This window comes from Talpa occidentalis, unplaced genomic scaffold (genome assembly GCF_014898055.3).
Source record: "Talpa occidentalis isolate TD23 unplaced genomic scaffold, MPIMG_talOcc4v2.1 talOcc4.10, whole genome shotgun sequence".
Classification (NCBI taxonomy): domain Eukaryota; kingdom Metazoa; phylum Chordata; class Mammalia; order Eulipotyphla; family Talpidae; genus Talpa; species Talpa occidentalis.
In genome coordinates, this window is record NW_023600993.1 from 38608048 (window position 1) to 38622689 (window position 14642).

Consider the following 14642-nt stretch of genomic DNA (forward strand, 5'->3'; position numbering starts at 1 on the left):
CTATTTCCCACAAGGAACCATGGTCAAAGGTGTGCTCCCCAGCCAGGGTCAGCCATGACCGAACCCTCTCTGTGCAGGACAGGAGAGCTCAGGGAGCAAAGTGCAGGTCACCCCTTTCCCTCCTGATTAACACCTTGTAAAAGATGAGTCAGCTGTTGGCTCTTGGGGTTTTCCAAAAGATAGAATTCTTTCTTTTTCCTCAGCACCATAGCTTTTCCCACAAGTGATCAGACTTTTTATAATTTTTATTAAGAATTCCAGACACCCCAGCAATAATTTCCAGACACCACAGCCTCTGTTAACATAATGGGCCATTTTATAATTGGGTTCACTTCGTTAGCTTAAAGTCTCTGCTTGGAATACAAGCTCCTCCTTCGCCAGGCGCTTGGCCCATGAAGCTCCAGGCTCCAGGAGAGCATGTTCAGCAAGTTCAGGACTAGGGCTGTTGGCAGGCCAAGTGCTGGAAGGCCTGTGTCTGATCTGTTCTCTATTACTCCACAGGACTGCACATTAGAATGGACAAGAAGACTGGTTCTATTTTGGTTAAAATGAAAATTAGAGATTTCATCAGTATATAAATTTGTGGCCAAAACCAAATGTTGGACATTGTCATGTTATATATAAGCTTTCAGTTTTCAGAGAGATTCACCCACAGAATATGTTCTGAGATTTGTTCAGACTTTCTCTTTTTACATCTACACTAGGTTAGGTCCATATGCCTCCATATTCCACCAACCAACCGACAAAACATGCTGATGTTATTTTCCTATACTGTTGTCCTAGGACAATTTTAAGCAGATAATTGCTGAAGATCAGGAAAACTTTTACAGGTACAGTTTTGAGAAGGACTGTCTATATGGCTGCCATAGCAAATCAGTTCCTTCTTTTTGGCTCATTTTTAGTCTTTATTTTAGCTTCAGCTTTAGAAATGAACTGCATAATGTTTGATTAAAGTGGCAAATGTCTTAAGTACATGTGCACCATAGCCAGACACCTGCCATTTACCAGACATTTTGCCAGGGACTATGGAAGTCAAAAATTGGGGAGATGGCTCTTTTCCAACCAGAGCCTCATTCTGATGAGAGAGGTAGTAACTCATCTAGAACAAAGCAGAGGAAGGAAGGAGAGCCAACTAGGACTAAGAGGCAGGAAAGTAAGTTGTAGTATTTTCATGTGTTAGGGTAAAAGTAATAATAGGAAAATACTCAGAGTTTTATGGAAACATAATGTGGAAAGGAGGGAGCAAAGGGGAGAGTGGGGAGAGACATTTTACAGAAGGCAGTCAGGCTGATCTGAGAGCATGGGCGAGAATTAACTAGGGGAAGATGGAGAGGGGTGGTGCTCTGAGTGGGACAGAAAACTGCAGGGGGGCTGTTGTTGCAGCCACATGCCCTGAAAGACAGTGGATGGAAGGAGGCAGGGCTGGGTACTTAGGTAGGGAACAGACCCCAGGAAGACCTAATGGACAGGCCCAAGGATCCCATCCTACAGGTACAGTGGTCTTGGGTGAATTTTACAAAGGGGAGCAACAGGGCTACTTGCCTTGGGCTCTGGTCAATCTGGAGGATGACTTCCTGGGGATTCAGAGTTGAATATGAGTACTTTCCGGAAGAAAAACTGTGATGATTTTGATGGAGTAGGTGGGGATGAAAGAGAAAGAAATCTCATGAGTTCTGTGGGTGTGGTGATGATCAGCATGAAGGGAAAGAGTGCCAGCTTGGCCTGGGTGGGAATGAGATGGCCAGAAGGTATCCAGGTAGTGTTGACTGACAGAGTTGAACACTTGGATATACCATGGAGGGAACAGGTGAAGGCTGGAGCCTGGTCTCGAGATCAACAGCATCCAGATGGTTGTGGAAGATTATTGGGGGTGAGGAGAGCAATGGAGATAAAAACTAGGGTGGCTGGGTAGGTGGGGGATGAGGATGCTCTGGAAAATAGGGCCTGAAAGCTGAGGGAACAGTGTCAAGGAGAAAGGGCAGTCAACTAATAAAACAGGAGAACAAGAGAAAATTTTCTGTAGGGTTGGCAATTCAGAGACCATGGGCAACTGTAGAGAAACGAGTTCTGGTGGCCCCTTGGTGGGTGTGGAGTCAGGCATAAGTAGACTAGACTGTGAGGGATGAATGAGCAATATGGAAGCAGAGATGGCAGTTAGCAGTGCTTGGGGGGTTTTGAGCTGGGCAGGTCAGCTTGGCCTCTGCATTCCAGGAAAGGAAGCCAGCCTTTGGCTTAGCGATGTAGGATCTAAGCTCATTCAGTTTCTTTCTTCCTATTTTATTTTTGTCCATCTGCTTCCTCATTTTCCTCTTCTTTCCCTCCCCCTCTTTATTCCATCCACCCCCTCCATATATTTTTAAACACACGGTGCAGTCTTGGCCCTCACAGGACTTCTGATCTGGTGGGGAGACAGACATTCAATAATCAAAGGCCTTGACTGATGTCTTGATTACTTATAATCAACCTCACACAGAATTGATTATTATTTTGATAAATGCTATGCAAGAAAAGTAGCGGTCATTAAGAGAGCTTGTGCAAGGAGTTCTACCTTCTTTGAATATCACTTTCTACCAGCAAACCAAGAACTGAAACCGAAGCATGTACTTCAGAAGGAACTGAATAGATGAGCGGACTGTAAAATATCGTCTCTTTGGTCTCATTTTGAGTTGGAATTTCCAATCGAATACCACTTTTGCCTTTAAAGGAAAAAGTCAAACTCTCTGAGTCCTTTTTGACCCCTCCGCTCTGTGTTAAGCTGGGACATAATAATGGTAATTAATGCAGTGTTGACTGTGTCTGACATTTTTCCAAGAGACGAGATGAAAGAGACAATATACATCTCAAAGGATAGGAAATCTCTGGTTTATCTTTCAGAGCATAATGAAATATACTTTTATCATTAGAGTCAAGTAGAATCTTATTAAGACTTGCTGTGCACGGTAACTGCAGGAGAAAATGTCTGTTGCCCTTGACGACCGCATGCATATTTGCTTTATGTAATGCGAGGGAAACTTTTAATTGCCGGTGTTAAATTCTCTGAAGTTAATTTCACATCACCTTGACGTTAAGCTAACAAGCAGACAGGGTCATTCCTGGTTTGTAAACTCTGTTGTCTGGATCATTTAATAGTATCATATTCAAGAATGTAAGCGGCAGCACATTTTTAAAGAAAAGTTACAACGAGGGCTCAGAACTATGAAATAACTCCTCGGGAAAAAAAATGAGCTTTTTTTCTTCTCTCCTTTCACTTCTCTGGCAAAAGTGGGTTACATTTTCTTTCTTCAGAGAGAGATCAGTATGGGTTTTATGCCAGAGGCCATTTTAATACATGAATGATTTGTAGGTAAATTTATTGTAGCCAATGGGTGCAGTCAACTGTGTAATAGAAATATTGTCCAAAAGCCGGGATTATTATTTAAATAAGTGCAGTGTTAAATTTGATTACATACTTTTTAAAGCTAATAAAACATTTCATTGCTCTCAAACTATTTCCCATAGTCCCATTTAGTCCGAAAACATAAATTAAGTGAGGCTCTGCATAGAAAATCACCCAGGCTTTGTGTGGATGGAAGCATGCGTGTAAAAGCTTGGCAGTCTCACAATATAAAGACGAAAGGATATAAAAGGGGTTGGCAGGCTCCAGGCTCCTATATGGCCTGGTGGGGACACTTTTATCCTTGAAGAATTATGGAAAATGACTACCTAGGAGATGCCTGCTTGAGATGGCCCTGTAGGTGTGGGATATAGGAATTCTAGTTGGGAATCAGACTGAGACGCCTGCTCTCTCCTTATAGCAGGAGAGAGAAGACACCAGGTCGATAAAAGTTTGTTCACTTGGTTAGAGTCTTTGCAGGAACTTCAGCTACTTTCTTTCTTTAAAAAAATAAAAAAGTAATTGTTTTTGTTTTAAATAAATCAAAAGAAGGCCCTTGGATGCCAACATGAGGATGTGACATTTTAAATTGTGCTATTTGCTGAGCTTATCCGGTGACAGGTCTTCATTTCTACCAAATGTCAAGGATCAGCGCCTTGCATTCATTTTAATGAAATATTGTGCTGATAAGGGTTATGAATGCCAAGTTCAAGCTGTAAATTACTAAATGTCGGGCTGCTTTATGCTTTGTGAATTCACCAGGGAACAAGCTAATGAAGGTTTCTTTCTTACTTCTTCTTACAGTTAGGGATTCACGGTTATGCCTTTGCAATCACAAATAATGGCTATATCCTGACGCACCCAGAGCTCAGACCGCTGGTAAGAGAAATACTTATTTCTGTGTTTCTCCTTTTATGATTTTAATAGGTTTTCTTTAGTTCTGTTGTGATATGCAGTTTTCACTTTAAAAGCTCACGGTATTGTCTCCTCAAAGTTATTTCAATAGTTTGTAACTACTCTTTTCTCACATAGTAAATAATAATGTGGGATAAACATGCTTACTATCATGTTACATATGTATTTACATATGATAGATAGATATTACTTATTTCACACAGATAACACATGGATATTTTAATTCTAGACAGCTTGAAATCCATCATAATGGGTACCTTTACAGAACAAATGGTCTCTTACACTCCAACCTGAGACTCAATTATCGCAAGTTATATTTGATTCAACAAATTAGACCAAAAATCTCTGGAAATTCATTATAATAGGATTTGTCCTCAATTACATTGCCTAAGCCCTATGCCTCCTGCCTTGAAGCTATTCCACAGTACCTTTTTTTGTTTAATGAAACAGTTGAGATTTTCTCCATGACTCCTCTTCCTGCCTAAGCTATATCCTGCCTAAGCTTTATTTGCTGACCTGACAGATAGATTTCTTTCAGCATTTTTTCCTTCTCTCTAAAGTGAGTAGGGTTCGGCCAGATCCAAGATGGCCATGGTATTGCCAACCCTGATCCCTTTCGGAAGGCTGGCAGGGGCGCTGTGTTGAAGGTTCTGGAGGGCAGCTGGGAAGCCCTGGTTTATTGACAGTATCCCCTGTGGACTCGAGGGGCAGTGACAGTGGGCTTGCTCTCCCTGAGCTACTTGCAGTGTTTTGAAAAAGGACATACCTTTGGATTTGTGTGTGTTTAGCTAATTTTGGGAAGATAGAAAAGTAGAGAATAAGATAAAAAGCACTACTTTTGAAAGTTAAGAAAATATAAGTCTTTTCCTTTAGTAAAATACACACAGCCAGACATACAGTCACATATGCTCATCCACTCCACACATATTTTTATATTTTATCAAAATTAGAAAATAGCATCAGTGCCTGCTATGCAAATGTTTATTGGCAAAGCATTGTGGGGCTAGTTTGCTTCTCACTTGAATCATTGTTTAGAAGGTTCATGTTCTAGCTCCATCATCATCCAACTTTGCTCTAATCACCCTGGTATTAATGGAGTCATAGCCACATCATGTGGTTCCCATATGCATGCTTATGGTTGGGACTTTCGGTGATACTTGATTTCAACAATCTTTTTTTTTTTTTTTAATCAGAAAAGGATTGAGTTAACTGGTTAGCTATTTCCAAATATAACTCAGAATTATTGAAAAATATGATTAAAAAACTACTAAATTTTAAGGACATTTAAGTCTAAAAACAGTTAAGTCTAAAAAGCCTAGCACATTACCCACCTCCAAGCTGCCCAGTGAGGGTTCTCTCTGGGATGGTAGGAGCTACGTGTTTGGTGTGGCTGAGTGTGGGCTCCTGGTGCCAGTTATTCCAAGCTGGAAAGGGATAGAGTCAATGAAACAACCAAACCTGGATCTTCTGCCAGTGGAAGAATTAACTTCCTATTTATCAGCTTTAAAAATGGAAAGAAGTAAAACCAGATGTTAGAAGCCACAAGGTATCTTTCCTCTCTCTGCTGCATTCTGACTATAGCTCCCATTTGCAGAGTCAATGCACAATGTCTTTTCTATCTCTTGGCCATGCAGAAAATGATCTGTTTACAAAGAGTCCATTTGATGTACTTTCCAGAGCCGTAGCCACTGAGAACACAGATGAAAGACTCTTAGAAAAGCAGAGTAACCCAATCAACACGGATCATCTCCTGATAGTGCAAACATTCACAAATAACAAATCATGTTTGTTTTCTCACTGTTGAAACTCTGTCTGGTTTTACCAAACGTGGAAGCCAAAGTCAAGTTCCCATAAATGGGATGACGCAAAAAAAAGGCCCCACCTTGCACTTGTGAGAACCCAAATCTTATGAACCATTTGCAATCAATTCATGAAAAAAACATAAGGAATGACCAGGACAATGGGCCACCTATTATGTTCATCTGTCCATGTCTCTGAGGTCATAAGGTATTTAGAAGAAACTTGGAATGATGCTAAGCCATCTAAATGTGATTGACACAGGGAGGTTGATCTACCTTGAGTTTTGCATTTCCCCCACCCCGGGCAAAAGACAGCAGTGAAGTGAAGGAAATGAACGTCAGTTGCGCACAGGTTGCCCTTGCATTCCAGTGCTGCCTTATCCCTGCTGTGTGACTGAGTAACTCACACAGAGATGCTCATGCTGAATATCCTGTAATCCTGTCCCAACCACATGTCTCTACCACAGCCAAGTTGTCATAGTAAAGGGAATAATGCTGGCAGAGAGCCTTGTGAGACAACGCAGGCCTGAGCACACCTTGGGGACAGTGATGGAAATGTCTGCACCCTATTTGTGTTGTCTTAGCCCTGTTGATCGGTGCTTCACTGCTGTAAAGACAGGGTGGACATGGTGGTGGTAGATGGGTGGGGCAATATAAAGAACATTTTTTGATTGTTCCATTGGATCAGATTATTATGATAAGCATGGAGCAGGGTCATCATGTGTGCACGTGCGCACACACACAAACACAAATTGTCATTTTTTTTTTTACCAACTCCAGTCTACAAAACAGGTAGACGGTGACTTTACTATGAGATTCCCTATGAACACTAACTACCATGCGAGGAAACCAAAGTTTTGGTGTTTTCCTTTTTCTTTTTATGTAGCCATAGGAATAATACTAGAAGAGCCATAGCTAAGCAGCAGCCTGCATGGATGGAATAGCCTGGCTCCAGCATGGACAAGTAATTGTTCATCTCTGTTTTGTTCATCTGTTTCTGCTCTTTTTCTCTTTCCACCTCAATGCCAGTCCACCCTGCACATATTAGGGGCTCAGGAGAGAAATGAATATAGGGATCCTCCAGAGTGCTGTTTTAATTTTTCACTTTCTTGTTTTTTTTTTTTTTTAAGATTTATTTTTATTGATTTATGCATACAAGGGGTGTAGGCCAGAGGTGTGGGGGGGGGTGGTGAGAGGATTCACCAGAGATAGAGTGGGGTGCCAAACAGGCAGACTGACTGAAATGCACTGCTGAGGGGAGCAGGGTGCGAGTTCAGGAGAGGTCTGCTGTGCCATGTGGGTAGCTCCCTGGCCAGGGATCGAACTCATGCTGCAGTGGCTGTGCACAGCTTCATAGTGCTGAGACTTAAACCCTTGTGCCACCAGGGAGGCCCCCTCATTTGGGTTCTTCTGGAGGAGGAGGCTGTGAGCTTCCCCTGGAACCTGATGCCCTTACTAGAAATAAATGCACCCTAGGCAGAACCCTTGTGTATGGTGAGGAACAGCCGGCTACCAGCAACTTCTGGGGCTTGCTCAGGCAGGGAATCCCACTAAGGCCTGACTTGCCTTCTCCCACGCCCAGGCATATAACCGAATCCTTATTATAAATGGGACATTTCCCTCCATTCTGGCCAAGCCTGCCAGATTAGCACAGTGGGTGTGAGTGGGGTTGTGGCCAGCGCAAGAGAATGGAGCAAGCTCACTTAAAATAACTCATTCTCTCTCCATCTGCCACTGAGGTCTTTCTGCCCCTGCAGCCAGAGGAAAGAAGTGGGTTTCTCTGAAGCACAATACCAATATTTTTCTAATTTGTCCAATAAAATCTTGCCCTCGAACTTAATGTTTGGCTTGATTTTATCCAGTATTTTCTTTAATCTTGTATGATTTGGGTGTGAATCAGGAAGTATCTCCAAAAACAGCTCAGATATAAGAAACTTACTCAGCAGACTTGCTGTGGTTTAATTGGCAAAGCGGCTAAAGTAATATTTTTCTGTTGATAAAAGGGCTCTCCTTAGTGTCTCCAAGCCTCTCTACCCTTGCCACCAGCTTGTGACTTCTGCTAGACTGATCTGATGTGGATGCAACAAATATTTATCAGGTGCCTGGTGTGCTGGGTCCTGTGTTGGATGGGGCAGCTGATACAGCTCCCAGCCAGTGGACTGGGGGAGAATCTCAAGGGTGGGGCCCATGTGTATTCTCTGAGTGGGGAGTAGGGTACCAGCACAGCAAGAAAGATTCAACTTAGGCCGGGAGGAATATATTTTGAATAGTTCTTAGACATCTGGAATTTTTTTTTCCTTGTTCTTTACCACCCTTTAGCATTTGGGTTAAAAATATTTCATAGTTACTGGCTAGCTATGTTTTCTGGCATTTTATTTCTCCCATGCCTTGGACAGCTTTATGGATCTTTCTTAATATGTAGAATCCTGACCTGATCTCTTTTTCTTTTGCCCAGCAGGGCACTGAGGGGTATGGGACTAGGAATGTGCCACCTTTAGCATGATCTGATTTTTGTTGAGACTCTGGTGATTCATCTGGCCCTCTGTTTAAAAGAAAGGGACATCGATGTTAATTTCCTTCCCCAAAGAGGCCTGAAATGTCAAACTGGTCAAACTGGTCAAACCACCAAGAGAACACAAAGAAGGCTGCCTTCCAGCACCACAGCAAATGGTGGGGCTCTTCAGAGGAGCCTGGGGCTGGCAAAACCTAGGACTCCTTTGTTTCCACGAAGTCTGCTTTGGCATCTGCCAAAGGCTGTTTGCTCTGTGTCTGCAAGTCCAAGAGATGGGGAAGCATGTTGGAGGGTTTCTCTTCTGAGGAAAATTTGCCAGTGGCAGGACACTGGGCAGTGGCAGAGAGGACGGAAGTGGGAATGGCAGAAAGAAACCTTCTTTATTCTTTTAGCGTTTGCTGGAATCCTCTGTCTACTATGTTCTCAGCCTCAGCACATTGCTCAGCATGGCTGCAGAGATGTACCCTGTTCCAAAGAACTCAAAATCGATGAGGATGGATAAGATTTTATACTTAGGGTGGCTAAGTAGCTGTAGACGCTTGTAGGTGAGAGCATTTTTGTAGGTCTTGATATTTTTAAAATGTCTTTTGATTCCTTTTATGTGACAGGCACTATTCTAAGTATTTTACATGTTAGAGCTTTCAATTATTAACTAATTTAAGACCACACTTAGGATGGAGGAGCTTAAAGTTGGAAAGACCCAAGGTTCAAGGGAGGTGTGTGTGAGAGGTTAGCCCTGGGTGGAAAATGCATCTAGAAGGAAGCCTGGAATTGGGGTGTGGATAATTGTGAGTGCCAGGCAGAGGAGCCAGGCTTCTCTGTGGGAAGGTAAACATCCCCCTGTTACAAATGGAAGCCGAGCCACCAAGTAATGAGGTGGTAAGGTGACTAGAAAGTGCCAGAACCAGGAGCCCTAAGCAGGCTCATTTGCCTGCGGTACATTCACGCTGCCTGTAGGCCCTTCAGGATAGGAGGCGGAGTGGCTGAAGGGTGGGTGCTGGAGAAAGAACTGGTCTCTGCAGCCACAGAGATGAATAACAGGATCATCGTTGGACGATTATAGTTAGTCTGTGTCTAGACTAGAGCTGTCCAGTAAGAATATAATGCAATCCACAAGCATGAGCTGCCTGTGTAATTTAAAATTCTGTTGTAGCCACATCTAAAAAAGTGAAAAAAAAAAAAAAAAGGTGAAATTAAGTTTAAAAATATATTTTATTTAACCAATATATCCAAATATATCACATTGTTTCAACATGTAATCGATAAGAAATAATGTAGTTTCTATTCTTTTCATACTCATCATGGAAAGCTGGTATGTACTTGATATTCCTGACACATCTGAATTCAGATCAGCCATGTTTCAGGTGCCCGAGAGCCATGCGTAGTTGAGGCCACCATGTGGGACAGCATGGTCTAAGTACAGCCAGAATTGTGGGACCCCTCAAGAGGTCGGTAGCACCTCCTCTTTCCTTAAACCCCATCACCTGTCCCTGTTCCACCCGGAGCCTGCATCCCGGGTGGGAGTGGTGGGTGGCCTGCTCCGTCTGTGGCCTGGGCAGCGCCTTCCCGGGCTGTGCCCTCTCCTGTCTGCAAATAGCAGTAGGGAGTGGTGCAGAGTTGTGACACGTTGAGTTGATGGGCAGGGCAGATGGGATCCCTGGTTTGGCCCTAGAGCTCTGGCTATTTCAGTCACGTGGGTTCTCTGCTAAATCACGTAGACACCTAAGCCAGCTGGTAGGCTCGGGTCTGTGGGTGGGACTCATCAGCCACATCAGGGGAGCCTGAGCTGTGAAGTTACCTACTTAGAAATTTCAAACACCCAAGCCATATCTGCCGCTCTATAGGACTCAGGTTACACTCACCAGCCCAGTTCTGCAGATAACGGTGTCATCTTCTTTACCTGTTAAAGAACCTTCCTTCTTCCTCAAGTTCAGGGTTATTGCTTCAGCCACTGGCCATCCACAGCCTGACCTCCAGTTGTGTCCCTCCTGGACTGTGCTGCCCCACTCTGAATGTGGATGCGCTGTTTTGTAGACACCCAGGCAGGTCCGTTCAGTTCCACGTCGTTAGCCATTGCACGGCATGGGTCTTAGAGGAGTCATTGCTTATACAGGTTGACACATGAACATGCTAATTAATGTAAATGTTCTTATATCACAGTCCTCTCGTATGCAGCTAGGTGACCATCCCTATGGACATAGCTAAATATGTATTCAAACCAAAGTAGAGACTACATAGCAAACACCAGTTTCTAGAGGAGCTTAAAATGCAGGAGCTTGTCTAAGTCCAGCTGACTTTGTCCAAGTAACGGGCCCTGTAAGCAGATTCAGTGGCTAATTCTAATGGGAAGTTCAGATGCCTCTCGCTGTCATTATGCACATCCTCAGATACGTGAGGACTGGCTTCATCCCACGTAGTTAATGATTTCTTCTTTTAATAAAGCTTAGACTGGAACACCTCAATTCATGTTCCTTCATGTCTTCTTCCTATCCACGCCTACTCAATGTAAATGCTAAGGGTTCATTTCAGTTCAACAGGCGTGGGTGTGCCATCCACCAGTGGTTTTCCTGGATCTCCTGTCTGCCATCCACTGTTGTTGGATCAAGCTTCAAAATGTGCCCCCAACCCCTGGCATCACTTCCTGCCACTCCCACCTGGTCACGGCCACCTGACCTGGATGACATCAGTCCCTTTTTAGCTCCTTTGTGGGTACCAGTTTTTCCACCCCCATGCCTTCCTCTCCAGAGCTATTCACTCAGCCATCAGAGGAGACGTCAGTCAGGTGGCATGGCTTCCCTTGGCACTTAGAGTAACACCCAGTTCCTGGCCAACTTTGGCTGGACCTCCCAGACTTGCCTGAGCTTGTGTGGCTGCTCATAGTGCTCCAGCGTGCTCAGGACTTCGACCATCCTCAGACCAAGCTCCTTCCTGTTCCCTACCATCCTGCCTGCACGTCCCTCTGCCTGGAATCTTGTTCTAGTCACACCTGTGACTGGCTTGGTGCTTTCCTCTATGTCTCCTCTAGATATCACCCCCACAGAGAGCTGTCCCTGCTCCCCATGAGAAGGTGTCATACTCCCCCTCCTCACGCCTCCTGCCTTAGTCTCCTTGGATCATTGATCACTTGGGAAGTGGCTGTGTTCCCGTCTCCCCTACCATCTCGGTAAATTGCTAGGACTCTGCTACAGCACAAACAGGGGACTCAATATTTATTTGTTGATTGATTTTGACACTGCTTGAATGATGCTGATGATGGCCTGATCAGGCACCAATTTTTTTTTTTTTCTCAGTAAATGACCCACACCACTCCTTCCCTCAATGAACATCTATAGAGTCCTTGTTGCATCAGAGGCAGGAATTGAACCCATGTGATTGGTCAGTCCCTCTTTCTTTCCATCCTCCTTCTACCCTCATGCCTGTCTGCAAATACTCTGCAGATGCCCTTGGGTAAAGCACTGCATCAGAGATGGAAGCAGGTAGATGGATGTCTCCAGCCACAGGGTACTGTACAAAGTGAGGGTTCCTTGACAGTCAGAGGGGCCAAGAGGAATTATGGGCTCACAGATGAAGCATCTGCTTTTCTTAAAGACGTGCGCTCTGAGAAACAGGAGGGCTTCCCTGAGGAGGTGACGCGCACACCAACTGCCTCCCCAGTCCACTGAGGGGAACATTTCTTCCCACTCAGCAGGGACCTCACACACTCCCCAGAACTACTAGTCTCAGGTTGGACGAGGCCCTGCTTCTCTCTCTGGCCTCAGAACGATGCCTTCTGCTGGCTCCAGCCTGTCAGGGTGTATGAGGTGGGAAACTAGCATCTTTCATGAGGCAGGAATCCCTCTGCCTGCTCCTGGCCCTCCCTCTCCCGCGCTGATGAACTGAAGGAGAGTGTCCAGTAGGTGGCGCCCGGGCACCGCCGAGCGCTGGTCCCGGCGAGGTCGGCCGCGCCGGGGTCTCTACACGGAGCTCGGGCAGCTCCGACACAGCCTGGTGTGATCCGTCCCGTTTAGTTTAAAAGAAAGAATTAATGGGTGTTTAGTAAGTGTATCTGCTCAGAGGAGTGTGTTCTCTGAGAAAAAATAAACAAGGCTGTGTGACCCCCACGTAGCGAGCCTGTTCTTTTTGAAATACATCATTTGGCTAAAGAGAAACAAGAGACTTGCATGTTTTCCTCTTGATGAAATTGTTGAGGGCCCCGTCTGCACGACTGGGGTCTGGACACTTGAATGGCTGCATTGCAGCCCTGAGCCAAGCGCTGATGCTCCCAGAGCTTGGGGATGAGCCTGGTTACTGGGATGCCCGGACTCCTGCTGGGTTGGAGCTACTTTACTGTTGTGTGGACCTCAAGACCTCCACAGCCACTTGGTCCCCAAGATCTGGGACTGGGTGTGTGCTTGGACACGGGAAATAGATGGGGCTCAGCTGGTGGGTGACTAGCAGTGACAGCGCAGCCCCTCCCTGGACCAGGCTGTGCTCTGAGCACCCTGGGAGCCCTGTCAGTCCCCACGCATGCTGCCTCCTGTGCTTATCTCAGAGAGGTTTAAACAGATGCCTGGGCCCAGGACTGTGTCAGTCAGTAAATTTAGTTCAATTTTCCGGTGGAAATAAAGATGACTGAGGACATTGCCATTTTTTCATAAAATTAAACCTGTTTAATGGAAAGAACTTCCCTTTATTCTGAAGTCCTATTAAAAGGTTCTTTCACATAATGAATGTTGGCCCCCCAGCTCCTCCAGTTTCCTTGTCCTCTGCTCTCTGCCCCCACATTTCAGTATGGACACAAAGGGATCTCCTTTGTTCTCACTGTAGGCGGAGTTTGGCTACTGGGGGACTCCCACAAGAAGTGGAGAGAGGAGGGGTCCAGCCTGTGTCCTGCCAGAGTCCTCAGGACTGGGGGCACCCCATCGCACTTTAGCCTCCCTCTTTCTGGCCTCCTGGAGCTGCTGTTTCCTTTGTGGTCCCTTCATGCCAAGTGGTAGAAGAGGTCCCCACACTTCCAGTTCTTACCCCCACCCACACCTTTACAATAGCCTCTTTATTAACCCCTCCTTAATTAGCCAGCGCCACTGTGCCCTGTGCTTCCTGCTGGGGCTCTGACTATACAGAGGTGAGAGCAGAGGGAAGGTTTGTTTTCTCGAAGTCCTCACTCTGCTCAGAAGACAGGAAAGAAGGAAGGAGGGGTTGAGGCACCAAGGAAGGAAGGGAGAAAGGAAAAGAAAAGGGAAGAAGGAAGGATACACAGAGAGGTTAAGAAAAGTGAAAGACCCTCTACCGGTTCCTTTACCTAGTCATTCATTCCTGTCAATAATTAATTTGACATTGTTATTGGAATTGAAACTACCCTTCCAATAAAGTCCCCTTTTGTTCAAGTGATTAAGAATTGGTATCTATTACTTCCAGTCAGAGCCATCACCGACACAGCCATGAAATCCCAAGTCTGTGAACCACTGCTGGGTGTGGGTCTGGTCCTACTCTCAGGGAGCTCGGTCTGTTACCCCACGTTTCAAGGTTCTCTCTCAAATCCCATACGGGCCTGTTAGTTGGGGCTCCCCGCTGCACTGTAGAAATATCTTGACACATCTGCATCTCACTACTCTGCAAGCAACCTGCAGACATTCATCCAATTGAGTTTTGTGCATCCTTCTAAGTCCATGGCCTGGCAAGATACCTAGCAGAGGAGATGAAATGTTAAGTGGGGAGAGGGGATGCACCTATGGGAAAATTTTCCTCCATTGACACAGTATATTATTTAGCCCAGGGAGAAATCCTAAGACAGTGTAGAATTTATAAAAGGATCTAACTGAGGAAGGGATGACCGGAGAAGGCTGCAGGGAACCGGTTTGCAGCCGGTGAGCGTGTGATGCAGTCCAGCATGGGTGGGAGCAGCAAAGGGGCCTTTGGACACCTGCATGTCTAACTGTTCATTCTTGTGCCGCTGGAACCCTCTCCCCTCCTTCCCTCTTCCTTCCCTCCCTCTGGCAATTCCTCCCTCCCACTGTACCTTCCCTCATCTGGCATGTTTTTATTGGAAGCGTCTCATGTGCCA

At 45.2% G+C, this 14642-nt stretch overlaps 1 protein-coding gene across 1 annotated transcript in view; it reads left to right on the top strand.

The window, feature by feature from the left end:
• The window catches only part of CACNA2D3 (calcium voltage-gated channel auxiliary subunit alpha2delta 3), an 807400-nt gene that overhangs the window by 594439 nt on the left and 198319 nt on the right, over window positions 1–14642 (top strand). Inside the window, 1 exon segment of the mRNA XM_054694676.1 lies at window positions 4178–4252. Within this exon segment, the coding sequence (XP_054550651.1) occupies window positions 4178–4252 (75 nt within the window).